Here is a 19,390-nt window from a genome sequence, read left to right as displayed (position 1 = left end):
ATAGTACCATCACATATATGAAATCCTAAAAGTACATAATTGCATCCATGAATGGGATTGATATGTGGCCAGAGACAAATTACACACCACCATTCTCTCCTACTAATAGAATGATGCATGGTAGGTCTGTTACTAAAAGGAAGAGAGCTAGTACAAAAAAGCAAGCAAGCCACAAGGTCTCTAAGGCTGGAAAGATAGTGAAGTGTAGTATTTTCAAGGAGATAGGTCACAACAAGGATACTTATGTAGAGGGAAGACCCTAAAAGTTAAATGTGAAGAGAAAGAAAAAACAAAGAGTTGGTTTCAACCAAGATGCAAGACAAGTAATATTATTTGAAATCTTTTAAATGTAGTTACAACTGATATGTCACTTACATTATTTTATCATGACATGTAAGTCAAATGAAACGAAGGTCAACAACAAGAAGAGGTTCTACTCACTCCAATTAAGGTGCAAACTACTCAAATTGATGAGCAAGTTACTCCAAATGATGTTCAATCTAGTGGTACAGAAGTAGATGAGGAGTTTGGTGATGTATAATTGTAACACCCGGAATTTGAGGAGCAACTTTAGGTATAAATCACCTTTTGGGATTGGACACAGCGTGTTGGAGGCACCAACACAGTGTGTCGAGATAAGAAAAGACACAGGTCTCATTAAGAGCAACACGACGTGTTGCCTCCTGGAACACGGCGTATTGGTCACTGGAAATGAAACCCTAATCTTCCGGGTTTGCTCCCTATTTAAAGGAATGAGATGGCTACGGTTTGTTCACCTTCAGCCCCCATCATCCCTCAAGCCCTGAAGGAAACCCTAATCCTCTTTCCCTCTCATTTGCGAGCTAGTGTGGTGTTTTTGGAGCCAAAGAAGGAAGAAATTGGAAGAAGGAAGGCAAGATCCAGCAAGCAAGTCCCTCATCTTTCAGCTAGGCACTCTTCTGGACCTTTGTAAGTGTCCGAGATCTAATTTTTATCATTCCATGTTGCTAGATCTTGGGTTTTGTCCCTTTAACTTCTTATTCTTGAAAGTTGGAAGGGTTAGATCTCATAAATTTTGCAACTTTATGAATCCCCAGGTCAATGTGACCTTGTAGAGTATTGGATCTGGCTTATAGTTGAGTTTTGATGTCATGCATTGAGATTAGTTCATAATCCTCATTATTGACCTAATATGGGTTCAAGACATGCATTGGACATGCTTGTCTATTGTAACAACGTAAATTTTCAAAACAATTTTTCATTTTTAAATCATACTTTTAATCATAAAACAATATCAAAACATAATGTATCCAAAGTCATCATCACAAAACAATTCCCAGAATCTCAACATAATCTCTATGAGTGTGTACTGATCATGTCGGCGCCTTCCCGCGATCCTCACTGGTACCTGAAACACATAACACACTACACGGTAAGCATAAATGCTTAGTGAGTTCCCCAAAATACCACATACGCACATACGTCACTCGAGGCTACAGTACGACCCTCCGGTCGATGTGTCTCAGCGGGACTCTCCAGTCCCGTAGCTCGTTGGACCCTCTGGTCCAGTCATAGCTCGTCGGACCCTTCGGTCCAGTCTGTGTCGTTGGGCCCTCCGGCCCGGTCTGTTCAACACACATAGCATACATATAACACAATGCACATAATCTCATAAATACACATAGCATACAAGACCCTCCGGTCTACACATAAATACCACTCTAGGTAATGTATAGTGAGAAGACTCACCTCGGGTAACTCGGATAATCTCGCACACGAATATACTGATCTAGCCCCCGCCTAATCACATACACAATATCCTCAAATAAATAATGGCTCTCAAAGGCTAGATTACATCCCTTTCTACAATCCCACATAAGGGTAAAAGACCATTTTACCCCTCCTTGACCCAAAAGTCCAAATGTTGACCAAAACCCTAAAAGTCAACGAAAGTCAACAGGGGCAGTACGCGGCGCGTACCAGCTCTTGTACCCGGGGCGTACTCCGGCGATCCAGAATCGGGGTCTCAGACCCTTACGCTGCGCGTACTGAGATTTACGCCAAGCGTAAGTCTCAGTTTCAGCCTTTCTTGGATTTTGGTCTTAAACGGTTAAGACATAAACTCAAACTCTAGATCTGACTTCTCTAAGATCACTTACTCCATAAAGTCGAGACCTTTAAGCCTTTGCATGGCTGTAAAGGTCCCTAATCACTTTAACACCTTTCCTTCTTTCTCATAAAGTCTAGATCTCATGCATGGCTCAATATTCACGTCCAAGATTGGATTTTTATGAACCTACAACTCATTTACTCTGAAATATGGCAGATCTAGGCTGATGGAGACCATTTGCTCATAAAGTCTCCACCTTGGGACCAAAAACCCTAAAAATTGGTCCAAGAAGCACAAATCACAAATGACAAGGAAAGCTTTGAGCTTTTTACCTCAGAAAGAAGCTCCAACCTCTGTAGAACTCAGATCTACTCTTGTCCACCAACTTCTAGCTCCTAAAATGGCCTCCTCTTCTCTTTCACCACCTTGAAATGGCACTTTGAAGCTTAGAACACACACACACACAAGCTAGGAACGAAGGAAATGCTCTCTTAGGGTTTCACTCTCTGAAATGGTGGCTGAGGATAAGGCCTTAACATTCCTTTTATAGTGTACAAGCCACAAATTAGGGTTTGCATTTGGGCCTGCTACGCCCAGCGTAACCCTGGGTACGCCCAGCGTACGTAGGCGAGTCCGCGTCCAACTTAAGCGCATGAGTACGCGCAGCGTACTCTTCAGTACGCCCAGCGTACTCATTTGCCTTAATATTTCCTTTAAGGGTTAAACTTGACAACTTGGAAAAGAAGAAGGGTTAAATAGATATACCTGAATTTCGGGATGTTACATCTATAAAGCACCGACCTTTGGGATGGTTTTAGTGCTAGAACCTCTTCTGGAAAGTATTGGGCATCAACTTTAAGGATTGAGTGCTTATTGGTTAAGTCTTTGCATCTTCTAGCCTTATAGATGGGTTTTGGACCCTTTGGAGTAGTCCTAGAGGATAAAGTTGGAAACTTTATCCTCCTTCATATCATTTTGGTCCAGATATGAGCTTTGGAGCTCTGGAAATCGAAGGAAGCAACTTAATGGATTAAGCTGCTGGAACTCTGGAAAACACGACGTGTTTGCAAGTCAAAGTCCTCATCAGGCTGAGTACCCCCTGCGTACTCCATCATTACACATGGTGTACGAGACTCAACCCTGGTACGCGTTGCGTACTCCTTAGGTACGCCCTGCGTACTAAGTCCATCTTACACTTCTTCATTGAGCACTTATTCCTTTAAAACCTTTTCTCAAAAACTCAGATCTAATCCCAAATAATGTCCTAAATCATAAAGTTTCCAACTTTATGACTTTACATGGCTAGAAAGTGCTCAAAACCAAAACCCTAACTTATTACACAACCCAAAGCTTCATATCTCTTAATGGGTGGAAGGAAAGGATCAAGATTGCATTTTTATGATTATGTGCCTACAAAAACGTCTGAAAATGCTACTCATAAGGTCTGGAGTAGCTTATACTCAACTAGACCAAGAATATGGGACAAAAATGACATAAAGCTAAGAACTAACTAGATCTAACAAATCGTTCACCAAGTTCTGAACTTTATACCTCTTGGAGAATGCTTGAGAGGTGCAAATGACAAATCCACAAAGCTTAAAGCTTTCCAAGCAACACCACCAACTTCTTCTTCCTTCAAAGTTCAAAGGCACCCAAAAACATACTTTTTAGCTGACAAGGCTCAAATTTGGGGTTAGGGTTTCAATGTTCAAGGGAGTCATTTGGAGAGATAGAGGTTGAGAATAGAAGAGGTTTGTGGAGATTAAGGTGTTTAAATAGGGCTCAAAACCCCGAATTTAGGGTTTGCACTCTGGTTGAGTACGCCATGCGTACCAAATGTTACGCCCTGTGTAACTCATTAAAGACACGTTACGCCCTGCGTAATCCATAACTCCCAAATTTCCACTCCAACTTCAAACAACCATAACTTCTTCGTTTCAACTCCGTTTTCGGTGTTCTTTATATACACGAAAAGGTATTTAAGAGCCCCACAATCTTATCCAGTTACTTTAGACTAAAAATTTCTCAAACTAATATCCTTAATTTATGTAAGGAGCCTGGTCTATAACTTTTCCATTTCTACCATTCGGTCCAATACACAATTCAAGGGTTAGGTCTCATAACTAACATTATTACCTCCCAAAAGGTCTAAACTTTACTCCATTAAGGCCCAAAGCCTTTACATGATCGACATTCGCTCCACAACCCAAAAATAAGAAATGACTAGAAACTGGGTGTTACAATTTTTCATGTTTTAAAATATTTAATGTTAGCAGAATGGGTTACTGGTCAATGAAAGTGTATTTTTAAATTTTAAAATACTTTTGATAGGATCTTACGATCATGATTTTGCAAATATGAAAATAATCATATGTAGAATCTCGATCTTGACAACCTTGGTATGAACCCATAATCTAAAGTTAAAGGGTTTACTAACATATAATCCAAAGACAAAAGGTATAATAACAATAATCTCAAATAAAGGAAATAAGGGAATAAGGGAATAATTCTACAAAAACAACATGCAATGCATATATCTATTCTATGTCAATTTCAATGGTCCAAACTCCCAAATATAGTGATGTTTACATAAAGTGTACTCATGAATAATGAACACAAAGCATAACCCTAAGCTTTTGTGCATTATACAAATCTCGGCATAATGAACCATCATACTATAAACATAATGGGTAGCTAACCTCGCTTGCACATATAAGGGCTTTCTAGATTTTGCTCGTGACCTTCTAGTTGTGTATTCTACAAATAATGGGATCTAGGGATGAGCAGTTTGTTCTAAATCTCGATCCCGTACCGGTACCGTACCGGAACTGATACCGAATCGTACCGAATTTGAAAATATAGGACGGTACTTGGTACTCCAAATACATGAAATTCGGGATTCGGTACCACCGGTACCAGTACTAGTACCGAAAACCGGTACCATTCTCGGTACTGGTACCGATGATGTTAATTCGGTTCGGTACTCGAGATTGACTTTCAATAAAATTTTGTTTTCGGGAACGGTACGGGTCGGTACCGGTTCCGTCCCACGCTCATCCCTAATGGGATCCACGTCATGTGACCATTCAAGTCAAACTCAAATCCTAAAGTGTATGTACAAATAGGTTGCTCTAAAAACTCTTTTAAAACTATACATGGATTTTTATATAAAAATGTAACTATTTGTTATTTAAAATGTTAAACATCATTATTTATCATTTAAAATGAAACACTTTTAAGTAAAGTTAATTAGCAACACCAATAGTTAGAAATTACAAAATTGAAAAATAAATTAACTAAAAAGTATATAAAAATAAGTCTTATCTACCCTATACCGGAAACAATAGTTTGTATTTGATAAACTCGAAATTAAAAAAATAAATAAACATATAAATAGGTTTTAAAAGTACCAACGAAAAAAAATTATTAGCTTCAAAAAAAATAAAAAAATAATAAATAGGTTTTAGTTTGATTAACTATAATACTCTCTATATGAAGGTTTTTTTTTGTTATACGTCTTATTCTCCTTAGTTTTGCTACATGACTTTTTTTTTTTACTTTTTATTTTCCACTTGTCATTTTTGAAGGTTTTTCATTCTTACATTAAATTTCCAGAATTTACGGTTATATATATAGAAGGTTTTCATATTATTCATGTAAAGTTATCATTTTATTAATTTGATAATAAATTCACATAAATGTTACAAACTCATTGATTTACTTTCTTTCTTTCAATTACTTTATAAAATGTTTAATGTTTACATATTGATATTAAACTTTTTATTTTTAATAAAACCGTATAATACACGGATCTCACACCTAGTAATAATATAAAATTAAAAGTTATATGATCACCGGTGAATATATTAAGATGATATTGTTCAAAATAAATATCTATCACTTTTTATTTTATTTTGCTAATTACATTCGATCAATATAATAGTCTTTGATTTTTGACCTTCTAATAAATTTATTTTATGATTACAACCAAGGTTCTAAATAACGTAAGGCGTGACTTGGCGGCAATGTCAAGCCTCAAGCTTTTCCGAGCCTTGGCGAGCCACGCCGTTTGTAAGGCGTGACTTAAGGCGGTAATTTTGTATATAATTCATATTTTTATATGTATTTTCTACTATTATTCATTTTTATACATATATATGAGTCAATGCGGTGTTTTGGTAAAGCTTGGCGCCACATACAAGCCTTGGAGCCATGACGCGAGCTTTTTAGAACCTTGATTACAACAATATTTTGTATTAACTTTTTTTATAATTATAATAATAATAATTTAATGATAATGACTTTATGAACACATTCATACTTTGCCTAATATATATTGTAAAGTTTCAAAACTTAGACAAAGAAATTATCCGTGCAAGAAAGGACAAAAGAGGACAAAAATTTCCACGTGGTCTATTGTGAGCTGGATATGTCCTGTCTTTTAGACATTTATTAATTAATAAACCCCTCCATTAATCCACCGACACTCCATTTCATCCTACCAAATCATGGTTTACCGTTAAATGTAATTTAATAATTTGTTCGAAACGATTAAAAAAAATCTGTAAAACATAGGCTGACATTAACATGTATCACTTTTATAATTAAACAAATTTTGAAAATAAGTCTTAATTACTTTATTGGAGAAAATAAAACTAAACCCAAGAAGCTAGTATTCGTTGGATTGTCAAATTATATGTAACTTAAATAGTATTAGTATATTCTCCTGTTGCCGACGCAACCTGTGGCTGTAGTTGTCCATGGCTCCATGCTCATTTGCTCTTTACAACTTTTCTAATATTTTCTTTCTTTCAATTTTAATAAAAAGAGAAGAATCACATAATAAATATCAAAACTGAATACTATTTATTACTAAAGATGTCATAGTAGATGGTTAGTAGATTATTGTGTGATTTTTATATATTTACAAACAATTGTTTATATATATATATATATATATATATATATATATATATATATATATATATATATATATATATATATATATATTACTTTTTTTTCAAAATTAAAAGCAAACATAAAAAAACTACAATTATACATTTATGTATGTACAATGCTTTCAAGAATTCCAACAACTTGCTATAGAAATTATGTGCTTGTTCCAAGAAAAAGCACATCGAATATGTCATGCTCAAGATAGATGGTTTTCACCAAATGAACATAATTTAATAAGAGGTGGTTAACTGGACATAGACTTTCTATTTTAATAACGAATCGTCACTGATTTGTGAGAGAAGGCCCGCTCTACTCTCTTTTTCTCTCTTACACAAACACACTCGCTCAAGAAAACGGGCTGGAAACGCAAACGGATCTAGTAAATCTTGGAAAGCAGTAATGGATTACTGCTTCAGATCTCTCACCAGAGTATCAATTTTCACCATTGTTCTCGCCATATTGCTTTCTTCATTCAGTTTCACTTGCACAGGTATGCATCTGCTTTACATTCGAGTTCTTGAAGTTTCCAGTTGCCAGTTTTAATCAATTCGGTTTCTGGGTTATGCTTAATTCAATAGATTTGCCCACTATTAATCAAAGACTAGTACTTTACTTGCTCGATTGACTGATGAGTGTAGGAGATTTCACAGACTTGCTAGTATAGTATATTGGGGTAGCTGATTAATGTCTCCTTTATCAGATTAGTTTCTCCTTTTGCAAAATTAAAAAGATTCGATCTTTATTGATCGAGATTTATAGTTCAATACCTTAACTGAATGAGATTTCAATGATCGATCAATTTAGTGTAAGAAATCGGTACATCGGAGATGAAAATGGTTAGAGATCTCATTTCCATTAATGGATCCGTCGATGCAAATACTTTTGTACACGAAGATCTGTAAATCTTAATTGAATGTTTGATCATCTTATATTCACCGAATAATAATAACAAATTTCTCCAAGTGAGGCTGCGCTATTCAAGATCAAAAACTGACTCAATTACCTAACTTTTCATGACCCTTCTTTTTTCTTCAGAAGCCTATGATGCACTCGACCCAAATGGAAACATCACAATCAAGTGGGATATCATAAGTTGGACACCTGATGGCTATGTTGTAAGTATCAAAAACAACTTCCTTCTCTCTTTAAATCTCATAATCGATAATTAATTAATTACCAATAACACCCTTACATTTGATGCAGGCTGTTGTGACAATGTATAACTTCCAGCAATATCGGCACATTTCACCTCCAGGGTGGACATTAGGTTGGACATGGGCTAAAAAGGAGGTGATATGGAGCATGATGGGGAGTCAAACCACTGAACAAGGAGATTGTTCAAGATACAAAAGTGCACCACCACATTGCTGCAAGAAAACTCCAACTGTTGTTGATTTATTACCAGGAACCCCTTACAATCAACAAATTGCTAACTGCTGCAAAGGAGGTGTCATCAACTCGTGGGCCCAAGATCCCAACAATTATGCCAGCTCGTTCCAGGTCAGCGTGGGTGCAGCCGGAACCACTAACAAAACTGTCAAACCGCCCAAGAACTTTACCTTGCTTGCACCCGGTCCAGGCTATACGTGTGGGCCCGCTGTTGTTGGTAAACCAACAAAGTTTATTACTCCAGATGGAAGAAGAGTAACTCAAGCCATGAGTAAGTATACTGTTTCTTTTTCAGTTGATTAAGCACTTAATCTGGGCAGCTATATTTGGATGTTTCTTTTTGACTGTTAAGCAATTATTATTGGCTTACTGTATTAAGCCACCAACTATTGTATGATTTGGTGCTTCCATCTAACACGGCGTTAAATCATCTATAAAATGACCAACTTACCCCTGTTCTTGGCAGTGACATGGAACGTTACATGTACATATTCACAGTTTCTTGCTCAAAAAACTCCCACTTGCTGTGTATCTCTCTCTTCTTTCTACAATGACACAATCGTACCCTGCCCAACCTGCACATGTGGATGCCAAAACAATATTACTCACCCTGGAAGCTGTGTAAAGTAAGTAAGGTTACTTCTGTCATTTTGTATGTGGAATGAAAAGCTTAAGATCTTGCTAATCTAACCCCTAATATTCCAATTGTTTTTGCAGCCCAAACTCACCATATCTAGCTTCAGTTGTTAATGGTCCTGGTAAGAACAGCTTAACACCTCTGGTTCAATGCACTAAACATATGTGCCCTATTCGAGTTCACTGGCATGTGAAGCTTAATTACAAGGAATACTGGCGTGTGAAGGTCACCATTACAAATTTCAACTACAGGATGAATTACTCTCAATGGAACTTGGTTGTTCAACACCCCAATTTTGATAACCTTACTCAGATTTTCAGCTTTAACTACAAACCATTGACTCCTTATTCTTCTATAAGTAAGTTCACTTATACATACATTTTGATTAAAAATGATTTGGCACTTATTGTTTTTGAATGTGTACAGATGATACTGCTATGTTGTGGGGTGTTAAGTTCTACAATGATTTTCTGAATCAAGCTGGACCATTGGGGAATGTTCAATCAGAGTTACTCTTCCGTAAAGATAAATCAACTTTTACGTTTGAAAAGGGTTGGGCTTTTCCTAGAAGAATCTATTTCAATGGTGATAATTGTGTGATGCCACCTCCAGATGCATACCCTTATCTCCCAAATGCCAGCTCACGTCTAAGCTTCTCGATACTCACTTTATTGATGGGGTCTTTGGTCTTTTTCTTTGCCTTTGTTTGAGGTTTAAGTAGCCCTTGAAGATTGTCTGCATGTGGTTCATCTTAAACAAGAAGGTTTAAGTGTGTAATGTGGGTGAATTCACCTGTTTGTCAATGTTGTGTTACATTTTTATTGTGTTGTAGAGTAGTTGAAGTTATAGTGTTGCTTACAGTTGTATAATTAAAACCCACAAGTGATAATTTAAAGCAGATATTCAATTTTGGTTATGTTGTGCTTGTTATTCGACATTTGAAGATTATGAATTATGTTGTAAATGTTTGGATAATGAAGCAAAACTCAGTTTATCTGGACAGGTTCTTGTATTTGTGGTCACTTGTTCCATTATATGGTTTCAGTAGCAACTTTGGACAACATATATGTGTGGATTGTATTCCTTTGTTATATTGTTTTTGATAGTCCAACTCCATTATTACTCACTAGCATTTCCATGTATTGTTTTGGATTGTCCAACTTCAGTCTTATTTAGTAAGCTTCTCAAGCCTAATATACTACTCTGACATGTGTTCAGCTTAGTAGCATGTTTCGTGGCTTTTGATATCGAGGATCTTTGAGGACATTTAGAAGATTATATAAATGTCATATTATACATAACTTAGACATTTTAAATATGTCTCTTGAGATAGCTGTGATGCCCTTATATATTGTATATTATGCGTATCATTATCAGCATCATCAAATGTTGTCTACAACTTATCACGATCACATGCGTTCACAAATGGATCATTCTAGTTTTATCGAATTCTTGGATGGTATTCGTCTGTTTGTCGAATTCTTGGATGGTATTTTTAGGATATATGTCAGAAGTTAAAAACTTCACCAGACAAATTTGAGAAGTTATAGAGTATTAAAAATTATAAATAAGAAGGTACCTAATCGTGATTTTAGAATTGTATGATGTTCGTCTCATTGTTGAATTCTTGGATGATATTTTTAGGATATATGATCTGCTATTCAGAAGTTAAAAACTTCAACAGACAAATTTGAGAGTCAACCCATTTCACAAATTTTTACTTTACTTTATTTTAGGGATCAACGATCCTTATATAGACATTATTTTACAGATACGACATATGGCTAACTATTGTTAGTCAATTACACATATTATTCTACATTAGTGCATTATTACAAACGACACATACCTAACAAATACATATTGGGTGCTATTATGCATCATTGACATTTGTGTCATACACAAAATACATTCATACTATTACATATTTGACAAAAATCGATATATCATAATTATTACATGTTTGACAGATAATAATGTATCGTGCTTAAACAGTAGTATCGTATATCGTGCTTGCTCTTATCTCTTGAGTAAGTTAGCAAATTTTACTGCAAACCGAACTGATTCTTTACGATTAATGTTATTGTATGAAAAGAATAGAAGTGGATTGTTCAATACAAAAAAATTAATTAAAATCAATTTGTTTGATGAATTCTTATATGCACATATGTGACTCATGTTGTTATAGGTTTCTACATAACTTAAACATTTTTGTGTTCATTTGTTATGTTCTTTAGGAATGTCTTTTGTTTATTCACTATGCTTCCCAAATCTTGTTTTGGATTGACCATCCATCCACCTACCCATCCTCTTAAATCATTCACGAGTTGAACTCAAAGTTCATACATACTGCTCGAAACGAGCTGAACTAGAATTTGTATAAACTTAAGCGACCTCGAGCCTGGTTGGGTTTGGGACCACTCGGCTCATTTACACCCATTGGGCCCTATGTCTCATATATCCTCTGAATTATTCACTAGGTCATATTAACCCCTACATAAGAAGTTAACAATCTTCACAACCTAGACTATCCTATTCCACAAAAGGTACATGATTGTCCTCAGTCGAACATCATATGTATACCAACATTATACATCATAAGCCATAAGGCACCCTAGACATTAGTAATAAGTAATAACTCTAAAAGACCCCCATTGAAGACCCCAACAATGCTCTGCTAATTCATTGCTACATTGGCCACTCTACCTAAAACAAAGTTTGTTTTTTTAATCACATGCATTCAACCCGAGTAGTTTGAAGTTCATCTGCACCACCTGCGGTCCATATAATGTTTTTGTTATTCTGATTAACTTCGGTTTTGTTCTTCATAATTCTTCTGTATATCTCTCAAGATGTTTTTTCTATTTTTAAAGCCAATACTAAAAGCAAGAAAAGATTGTTGTTTTCTAATGAATTTCACAAAGTAATAGTACATATTCAAACACAAAACAACAAGAAACCTAGAGCTCAAAATGAGGAGAAGGGTCAAAATTTCCATAATTATGATTCGGGTAAAATGAACAAAAATGTCTAACGTATCATCAATCCTTGCATCGTTTGAGTTCCTTCCTCAGCAACCTTGTTGGCTTGAATAGTTGTTATTACATTTGCAACATTACCCTGAAAAACAAAATATAATAATTTACATACTGACCACATAAATCAGTAGACAAGTTTGAATTATATAAAAGCAACTTTTTACCCTCCATGTTGTCAGCTTTGTTCTAAGAGCTTCCCACTGAGACACCCCAAACACACTCTCACTGTATCGGCTACACACACCATGACTCACAAAATTAGTAATTGTAATTTAACTACTAATTTATAAACCACATATTTTATTTTCTACACACCTCACTCTAATCACTTGATTCATTTGGTCGATTTTACAATCAATCAATTTTGCAGCGATTGCCTTTACCACCCATGATTCCACCTCATCTTCCTCTATCTGAAGAGAGTTCTTGATTAAAGAATAAGGAATTTGACCAGATTCATTAGAAGCAAGATCCACAATTGTCATTAACCTCATCTTTGAGATACAGTCTTCATGGACAAGGCCTAAATCATGCCAAAAATATAAAATATGAAACAAGAACAAGGGCAATTTAGTCAAAAAAATATCAAAATCAGATGCTGATCATCACCATAGCTTTTCAGTAATTCAGAATTTGTTGTATAAAAATCCAAGTATGCGTCCAATCTTTTGACCAGAAATATCTTTAGAAGCTCAAAGACTAATGCATACTTTGAGTCTTTCTCCAGTTGTGCTACAGCTGGCATCTCAAGCAGATCACACTGCATGGTAATTCAAACAAAAAGATGATCAATTTCATTTTCATCACAAAGTATAGTTTGATTTTACAATAGTAAACCTAAGTACCTGAAACATGTCGGGTGCTTTCACAAATTCAATAATGGTGTAAGCAGCTTCTTCTTTTGCCTCATTTATATCATGTGCATCATCACCAGAGAATGTTGCCAGATACGTGGTTAGAAATTTGAGGTTTTCTTTGGTTGAGCTGAAATTCCATTTTATTGAAGAAAGAATTTAGTGAAGGTGGATTGAGGAATTTATATCTATTTGTGATTGATACCTCTTATGTTCCTTCAAGATATTAGAGATGGCAAGAAAGAGTTGTCTTTGATCCTGGAGTCCAAGATTCCATTCCTTCAATAGGGTGTCCATATTTTTAAATGAAGGTATGATGTGATCCATGACCTTCCCATTGGCTGCTACTTCAAGAGCCTTCATGTAAACAAGGAACCTTCCATAAGGGTTCTCTAACATGTTGTACAGATTGAACAAGCTGAAGAAATGTTGGAAAGATTAACATGAGATGATGCTTTGTGTAAAGGGTGTAAAAAAATAATCTCAGCTTACATCTTTAATCGGAGTGAAGGCTTTTCATTTGGTTGTTGAGCAATTTTTGTGGATATGAGCTTTGAAATCTCTAGTGACTCATCAAGGCTTTCGGGCTTCTTAACAAGATTGCAGATGACAGTGAAGATGCACTCGAGATCTGAGATAACAACAAACAAATGGCAGATTAAGAAAATGATTTTCAGAAAACATGCTTTTGAGTGTATCCAGATTCCAGACTTAAGTATCTAAAGAACTGAAATGCATTTCAGAATACTAACCCCTACATGTTTTTCATAGAGAACGATATGTACAATGATAGCAAAAAAAGAGTGTAACAATGAAAAGAGAATAAACCTCACAGAATCAACCATGAGAAACCAACAAGCATAATAAAGGGACAAATAATGTCGATGGAGAATCAACAATTCAACATCTCATCTTTATAGCCAGTACAGCTGAGTGCATAAGTGCATTATGGGAGTAGATAGTAGATACCACTTTCAGTAACAGAAAACATGTTTATAAAAATTGTTGGAATGTGGTATCTGATTTATACCACCAGCATTATTATTTTAAGTTGATGAGTTACACTCTTTTAAAGAAGTTAGAATGGTTCTTGCATTTTCCTTTTTCTTTTTTCTTCACAGGTCCAAAGCATGTAATCATGCCATGAATTTCTGAGGTAAACTTTGATCTGGTAATAAGTGTCACCAAAAAGGTCAAAAGCCCCATATCTTATTCGGATTTCAAGCTTCCATCAAAATTAGAATGTAAACAGCATGTAAAATTGTAAACTTACAATACTAAGCTACGATAGCAATTCAATAGTCTGTATACTAATCATGGTAACATGGAATGTATGTAATCAGAAAAATCAAGCATCAGATTGAACTTAACCTTTTTCTGAAGCTTTAGAAAATACTAAATCAGCCGAAGTAATCATTAGTGAAGCCAAATCCAACCATCTGCCAGCAATCATGCATTCCTGGGCCTCCATGCACAAACTAGTCACTTGTGGTTCAGCTACCTGAGCCGCAATTCAAAGAATTTTAACACAAATTGAACAAGTAACCATAAAATTCCTACATGCTTAAATATACTACATTTTTCAATGCTATTTCGCGTTAACGAAAACCAAATCGACAGAAAACTGCTTCAGTGATTTTGGTGAAATATGCATTTTGTGGGTGGCAATAGATTGGGTTTTTTAATACCTCAGGACCGGCTTCAGCCCAGGACATCTCGGCGGTGAAACGCACAACGGAGAGGGCGGGATCTTCCTCGGATGTAGGTACGACGGTCGTCATATTGGTGGCGTTGATAGTAGAAACTGCTCTCTGCAATTCTTGCAACTCGTATCTCTACACTCAGCGCAGCAGAAAGCTACCAGGCTACGAGTTGCGCGAAAGATAAAAACCCTAACCCGGAGTTCAAGCAGTTACATCTGCCTTAGGTCCTTCAGGATTAATAACTACACTATACCCCCTATACTTGCACGAATTGCACATTAAGTGATAAATAAACTTTTCAAAACGAGAAACAAATCAATATAGAAAAATCTTTGAATTCTTAAAAATAAAATTAGTAGTAAAGACATACATTTCTTAAAAATAAAATTAGTAGTAACTTCTAAAGACATACATTTTCTCTGTACGATCAAACTATGGTGCCATCTGGTAAACGCAGAATGAAACAAATAATGGAAAACATCATTTAATTCTTACAAACAGATGTTGTTTGATTGATTTTATGTTTAAGGGAATGATCGAGTCATTACAAGGAATGTCATTTCTTTAAAACGCGGGTTTTGATTGATGCTCACCCTGTTTTTTTCATTACTTGGCTCCAAGGAATGATAACTATCACATTACCCCTTTATTGATGGGTTATAACTCATCAATCACATCATAATCATCTCTGCACTTCCACAATGCAACAATTCTATCTAGTTAAACATATGGGTAATATTCGGATTGGTGAACCTGCTTCGACCATAGAAGCTACCAGATTATTTTATCGTTTCCAATGGAATAAGTGAATTCATTTTAATATTCATCATCAATGAAGTGTTCAATATGAAGGGATATTAATTAAAAGGTATGTGTTGGTTTATTTCCTGTTTTCTTTGTCATGTGATTTCCAATATCTCAATTAAGGTCATTTACACAAGCTTCGTTTTAATGAGCAGATTTGTAATTATATAAACATAATCATAAGAATGAAAGTGCCTCAATGAAATAAATTCTTTAACAGATCTATATACATGTTGTTTAGTCGTGTTGGTTTATGGCAATCAATTTTATATATATATATATATATATATATATATATATATATATATATATATATATATATAGAGAGAGAGAGAGAGAGAGAGAGAGAGAAAGAGAGAGAGAGGAAGGATCATTTGAGAACTCATAGTTTCCCGAGAACCCGAGAACCAAAAATGGAGCGTTGGATCAAAAAAAGGGATGGTCAAGATGCATTGTGGCATTTTTGTAAATAAGTGGAAAAATAAAGTGACGGGGGCATCAAAATTAAATGGAATTAGGGGCATTTTAGGGCTATAGAAATTGACTCGTACACAATCACCATTCCTTATCAGATCTCTCTCTCTCTCTCTCTCTCTCTCTCTCTCTCCTCGTCTCCATCTTCCCTGTACTTGCACATCGGATTGTCTGAAACTTTCCAAATCGGCTCGATTTGTTGAAAACATAAGCTAGGGTTTCGAAATTGAGCGGCTCCACCAAGAAGAATTTCAAATCCGCCTCCCGTTTCAAAATTGCTCGTTCACGTTCTTCCTTGGCGTCTTCTTACTGCCTCCAGATTAATATCCACCATCAATTCATCTGAAATCTACCACTGATCAATGCTTCATTATTGTTGATTATAAACAAGATGAAGGTGCGATCTGTTAGCTGCTTCATGGGCAACTTTAATCCATTTACACCCGCAGCTGAAATATCGAAATTCCAGATGGTATGTATGACAATTTCGTGCTGATTTAGTTTTTGTATGTATATCGTGAATCTATTGGAGAATTAATCTGTTTCTCTGTCATATTCGTTGCGAAGACTTCATTCACACAATAATCCATTTGTTTGACAGCTGAAACTTTTGAATCGAGATTGATTGTATAGTTATTGCGTACTGATTTTGTTTTCCGATGTATATCATGAATATGTGTGGAATTAATCTGTTTGTTAAATTTATTATGAGATTTCCACATAAACACACATCATAGTCGTATAAAGTTCTTTAGATTTTCGAGTCATAAACAGTAACTTCCAATGTCTCAAATTCACCATTCTCATCTTTCGACTTTTGCCTCAGGGAAAAACTAAAACAATTAAACTGATTTAGTTGAAGGTTTGGAACTGAATGACAGATGGAATCAAATGCATTTTCATATGATTCTCTGTATTGTAAAACTTGAACATAATAATAGCTCACTAAACCTCATAATGCCCTCAATTTGATCAGAGACCATGAAGTTCTTGTGACATCCCCATTTTCACGGCCAGAAAATGCCGATTTTGTTTATGCTTTATAAAAATCAGAGTACATCTTTTAATGAAAATGTTGCGGAATTTGTTCCCAGAAAAACATGATAAATACGTTATCAAAGCATTTCCAAAGAAATGTATTTTTATTCATTTTAAAACATTGGGATGTCATCGTCAATACAGAAACATAAGCATAAACAGAACTTACATTCATTTACACTAGTGATCTACATCTCTTTTAAATCTCTCAGTGTAATGTAACTTCATATCGACACCTGTGATACAAATAAACTGAGTGGGTCAGGTTGGGAAACCTGGTGAGTACATAGGGTTTTCAACCCACAATAATATAATTATTATGTTTAATCATCAAACAATTAACCCAATTACCCATCCCCATTATCTTATTTACTCTTAAGGATCTACCCTAAGAATAAACTATTTCTCGTTCATTCGTTCCTAAGGATCATCCTAAGGAATAGGCACGAAATCCATCGTTGCCAGGGTTTACTCAACGGGCACTAAATCCATAGTTGTCAGGGTTTGCTCAACAGGCACTAAATCCATAGCTGCCAGGGCTATTTCGTTTATCAACAGTATCGTTTCCGAGAATCCACTCGCAATACATGTCAATGGGTTTTTATCTCGTTTATCGACAGTATCGTTTCCGAGAATCCACTCGCAATACATGTCAATGGGTTTTTAGAGTATATCTAATGAATACACATTTCAAAACACCTACAGGTTGCGAGCCTGTTAGTGTCCACTGGACTGTCTAGAATAGTCTGTGGTTGTCATCCATACTCTGCTAAATGACGGGGCCAACACATGGGTAAAAGGCTTCTCTCATGGTTTACCTCTCACCATTATCTCATGGTCTATATCACTTCTCATCATTTTATTTTTGTCACACAGCAACTATTTCATCTACCCATGTTTTACCCAACACATTTTGTAGATATAAAATACATATACAGTTTAAATCATTTAAAACATGTATAAAAATCTTTCACCCAGCACAGACGGCAAGTATACAGACAATATGCACACATAGCACGTAATTTATATTAAATACTTCATATCTATGTGTAAGATGAAAGGGACTATGCACTCACCTGAAAGGTGGTGACTCGGAACTCGAACAGCGCTTCGTTATCTCAAAACAATTTTCCCTTGACAAAACCTAGTATTAATACCACTAGGGTTTAGTCTAACGTTAACCGAGACTAATTAATAGTCTAGCTATTATTATTATTATATAAGCGTTAAACAACACTATATATAACTCATAATAATAGCCCAAATAATTATTATAAGGTCCTAATAACATTACTATATTAAAACATAAGCTATACTAAAGATAGGTTAGGCGTAGCGCACTTACAACGGGTTTTTTCTCAAAAACCGGGCTTCGCTGGAGCAGCGTTCCCGAGCCGAAAGGCTCCTTTCTCGGGACTCCGGGAGCCTCGAGGCTTCCTTCGGGTGCTAGGGAGGTTCCCTAGGCTTTTTGGGGGGTTTAGGGGCTAGAGAGAGGTTCTAGAGAGAGAGAGAGAAGAGGTTGGAATGGTGTGAAGAATGAGGGAACCCGACACCTCTATTTATAGGCTGGAAAACACCTCTACTCGTTGAGTAGGTCCTCCTACTCGTCGAGTCCATGCCACATGTCACCTTCTGGTGGCTTGCCTTGGGGAGAAAGCCTTGGCCCATAATTAGCCACGTCACCCGATTTCGCACAGCACCCTGCCGACTTCTAAACCCCGTAACTTTCACATACGAGCTCCGTTTTCGACGTTCTTTTTTTCCACGCGTAGGTAAAAACAAGATCTACAACTTTCATTTAGACTTCATCGGTTAATTCTCGACCAATCTTAAATTTAACAGTAGGATGAGATTAGACTGTTAAATGACCACGAAGAATTCGTAACTCCTTCATACGGACTGATGGGTTTTGCGCATTCTAACACTCCTAAGTGTACATGCAACCCTAAATACCTTGGATCTATGTTTTCTCTATTATACATGTAATTATGAACTTTCCAAGGTATTACCCTATCTAGCATACAATACTTGATACTTGGGTAATCAAATGGATAGAATACATACCTTTGTTTGATGTAGCTTGTCTCCATGAAGCTTGTCTCCATGAAGCTTGAGTGCCTAGTGCCCCAAGTGTGACACCTCAAATGGTTCACACAACACCAAATGCACATGGAATGACTTGAGAGAAATGGAACACTCCTTGAAATCGTCTAGCCCTCATATTCACACATTAGTCCACGATTTCTTGAGCCATGGGATTCTTTTATATGGTGGCTATTAAGGTTACACCATGTAACTCATAACTTTACCCATTCCTTATGCTCCATGGATTTTAACCTCCATGGAGTATCCATGGGTCACCCCATGGACTTAGTCCAACATAAGGAATCTTGGATCACAAGCCCACA

The 19,390-nt window shown here is 36.0% G+C and overlaps 2 protein-coding genes across 2 annotated transcripts; one reads left to right on the top strand and one right to left on the bottom strand.

The window, feature by feature from the left end:
• The first annotated feature begins 7,316 nt into the window (after window positions 1–7,316).
• On the top strand, window positions 7,317–9,987 carry LOC145160412 (protein COBRA-like). Its single transcript, XM_079079583.1, has 6 exons — window positions 7,317–7,535; window positions 8,081–8,160; window positions 8,249–8,705; window positions 8,901–9,060; window positions 9,152–9,429; window positions 9,498–9,987. Exons 1-6 carry the CDS (start codon window positions 7,445–7,447, stop codon window positions 9,779–9,781), a joined length of 1,350 nt encoding a protein of 449 aa, XP_078935709.1. The 5' UTR covers window positions 7,317–7,444; the 3' UTR covers window positions 9,782–9,987.
• Window positions 9,988–11,951: 1,964 nt separating this feature from the next.
• On the bottom strand, window positions 11,952–14,882 carry LOC145160411 (uncharacterized). Its single transcript, XM_079079582.1, has 9 exons — window positions 14,652–14,882; window positions 14,335–14,464; window positions 13,456–13,594; window positions 13,169–13,381; window positions 12,955–13,093; window positions 12,719–12,869; window positions 12,425–12,632; window positions 12,274–12,343; window positions 11,952–12,191 (listed from the first exon to the last, which is right to left on the bottom strand). The coding sequence occupies exons 1-9, from the start codon at window positions 14,742–14,744 to the stop codon at window positions 12,102–12,104; spliced, it is 1,233 nt and encodes a 410-aa protein (XP_078935708.1). The 5' UTR covers window positions 14,745–14,882; the 3' UTR covers window positions 11,952–12,101.
• Between the last annotated feature and the right edge of the window lie 4,508 nt (window positions 14,883–19,390).

The sequence above is a fragment of the Lactuca virosa genome, chromosome 2, assembly GCF_052849685.1.
Source record: "Lactuca virosa cultivar CGN04683 chromosome 2, Lactuca_virosa_CGN04683_v6, whole genome shotgun sequence".
Classification (NCBI taxonomy): Eukaryota; Viridiplantae; Streptophyta; class Magnoliopsida; order Asterales; family Asteraceae; genus Lactuca; species Lactuca virosa.
Note: the sequence above shows the minus strand (reverse complement) of the source record. Positions and strands in the feature narration are given on the sequence as shown.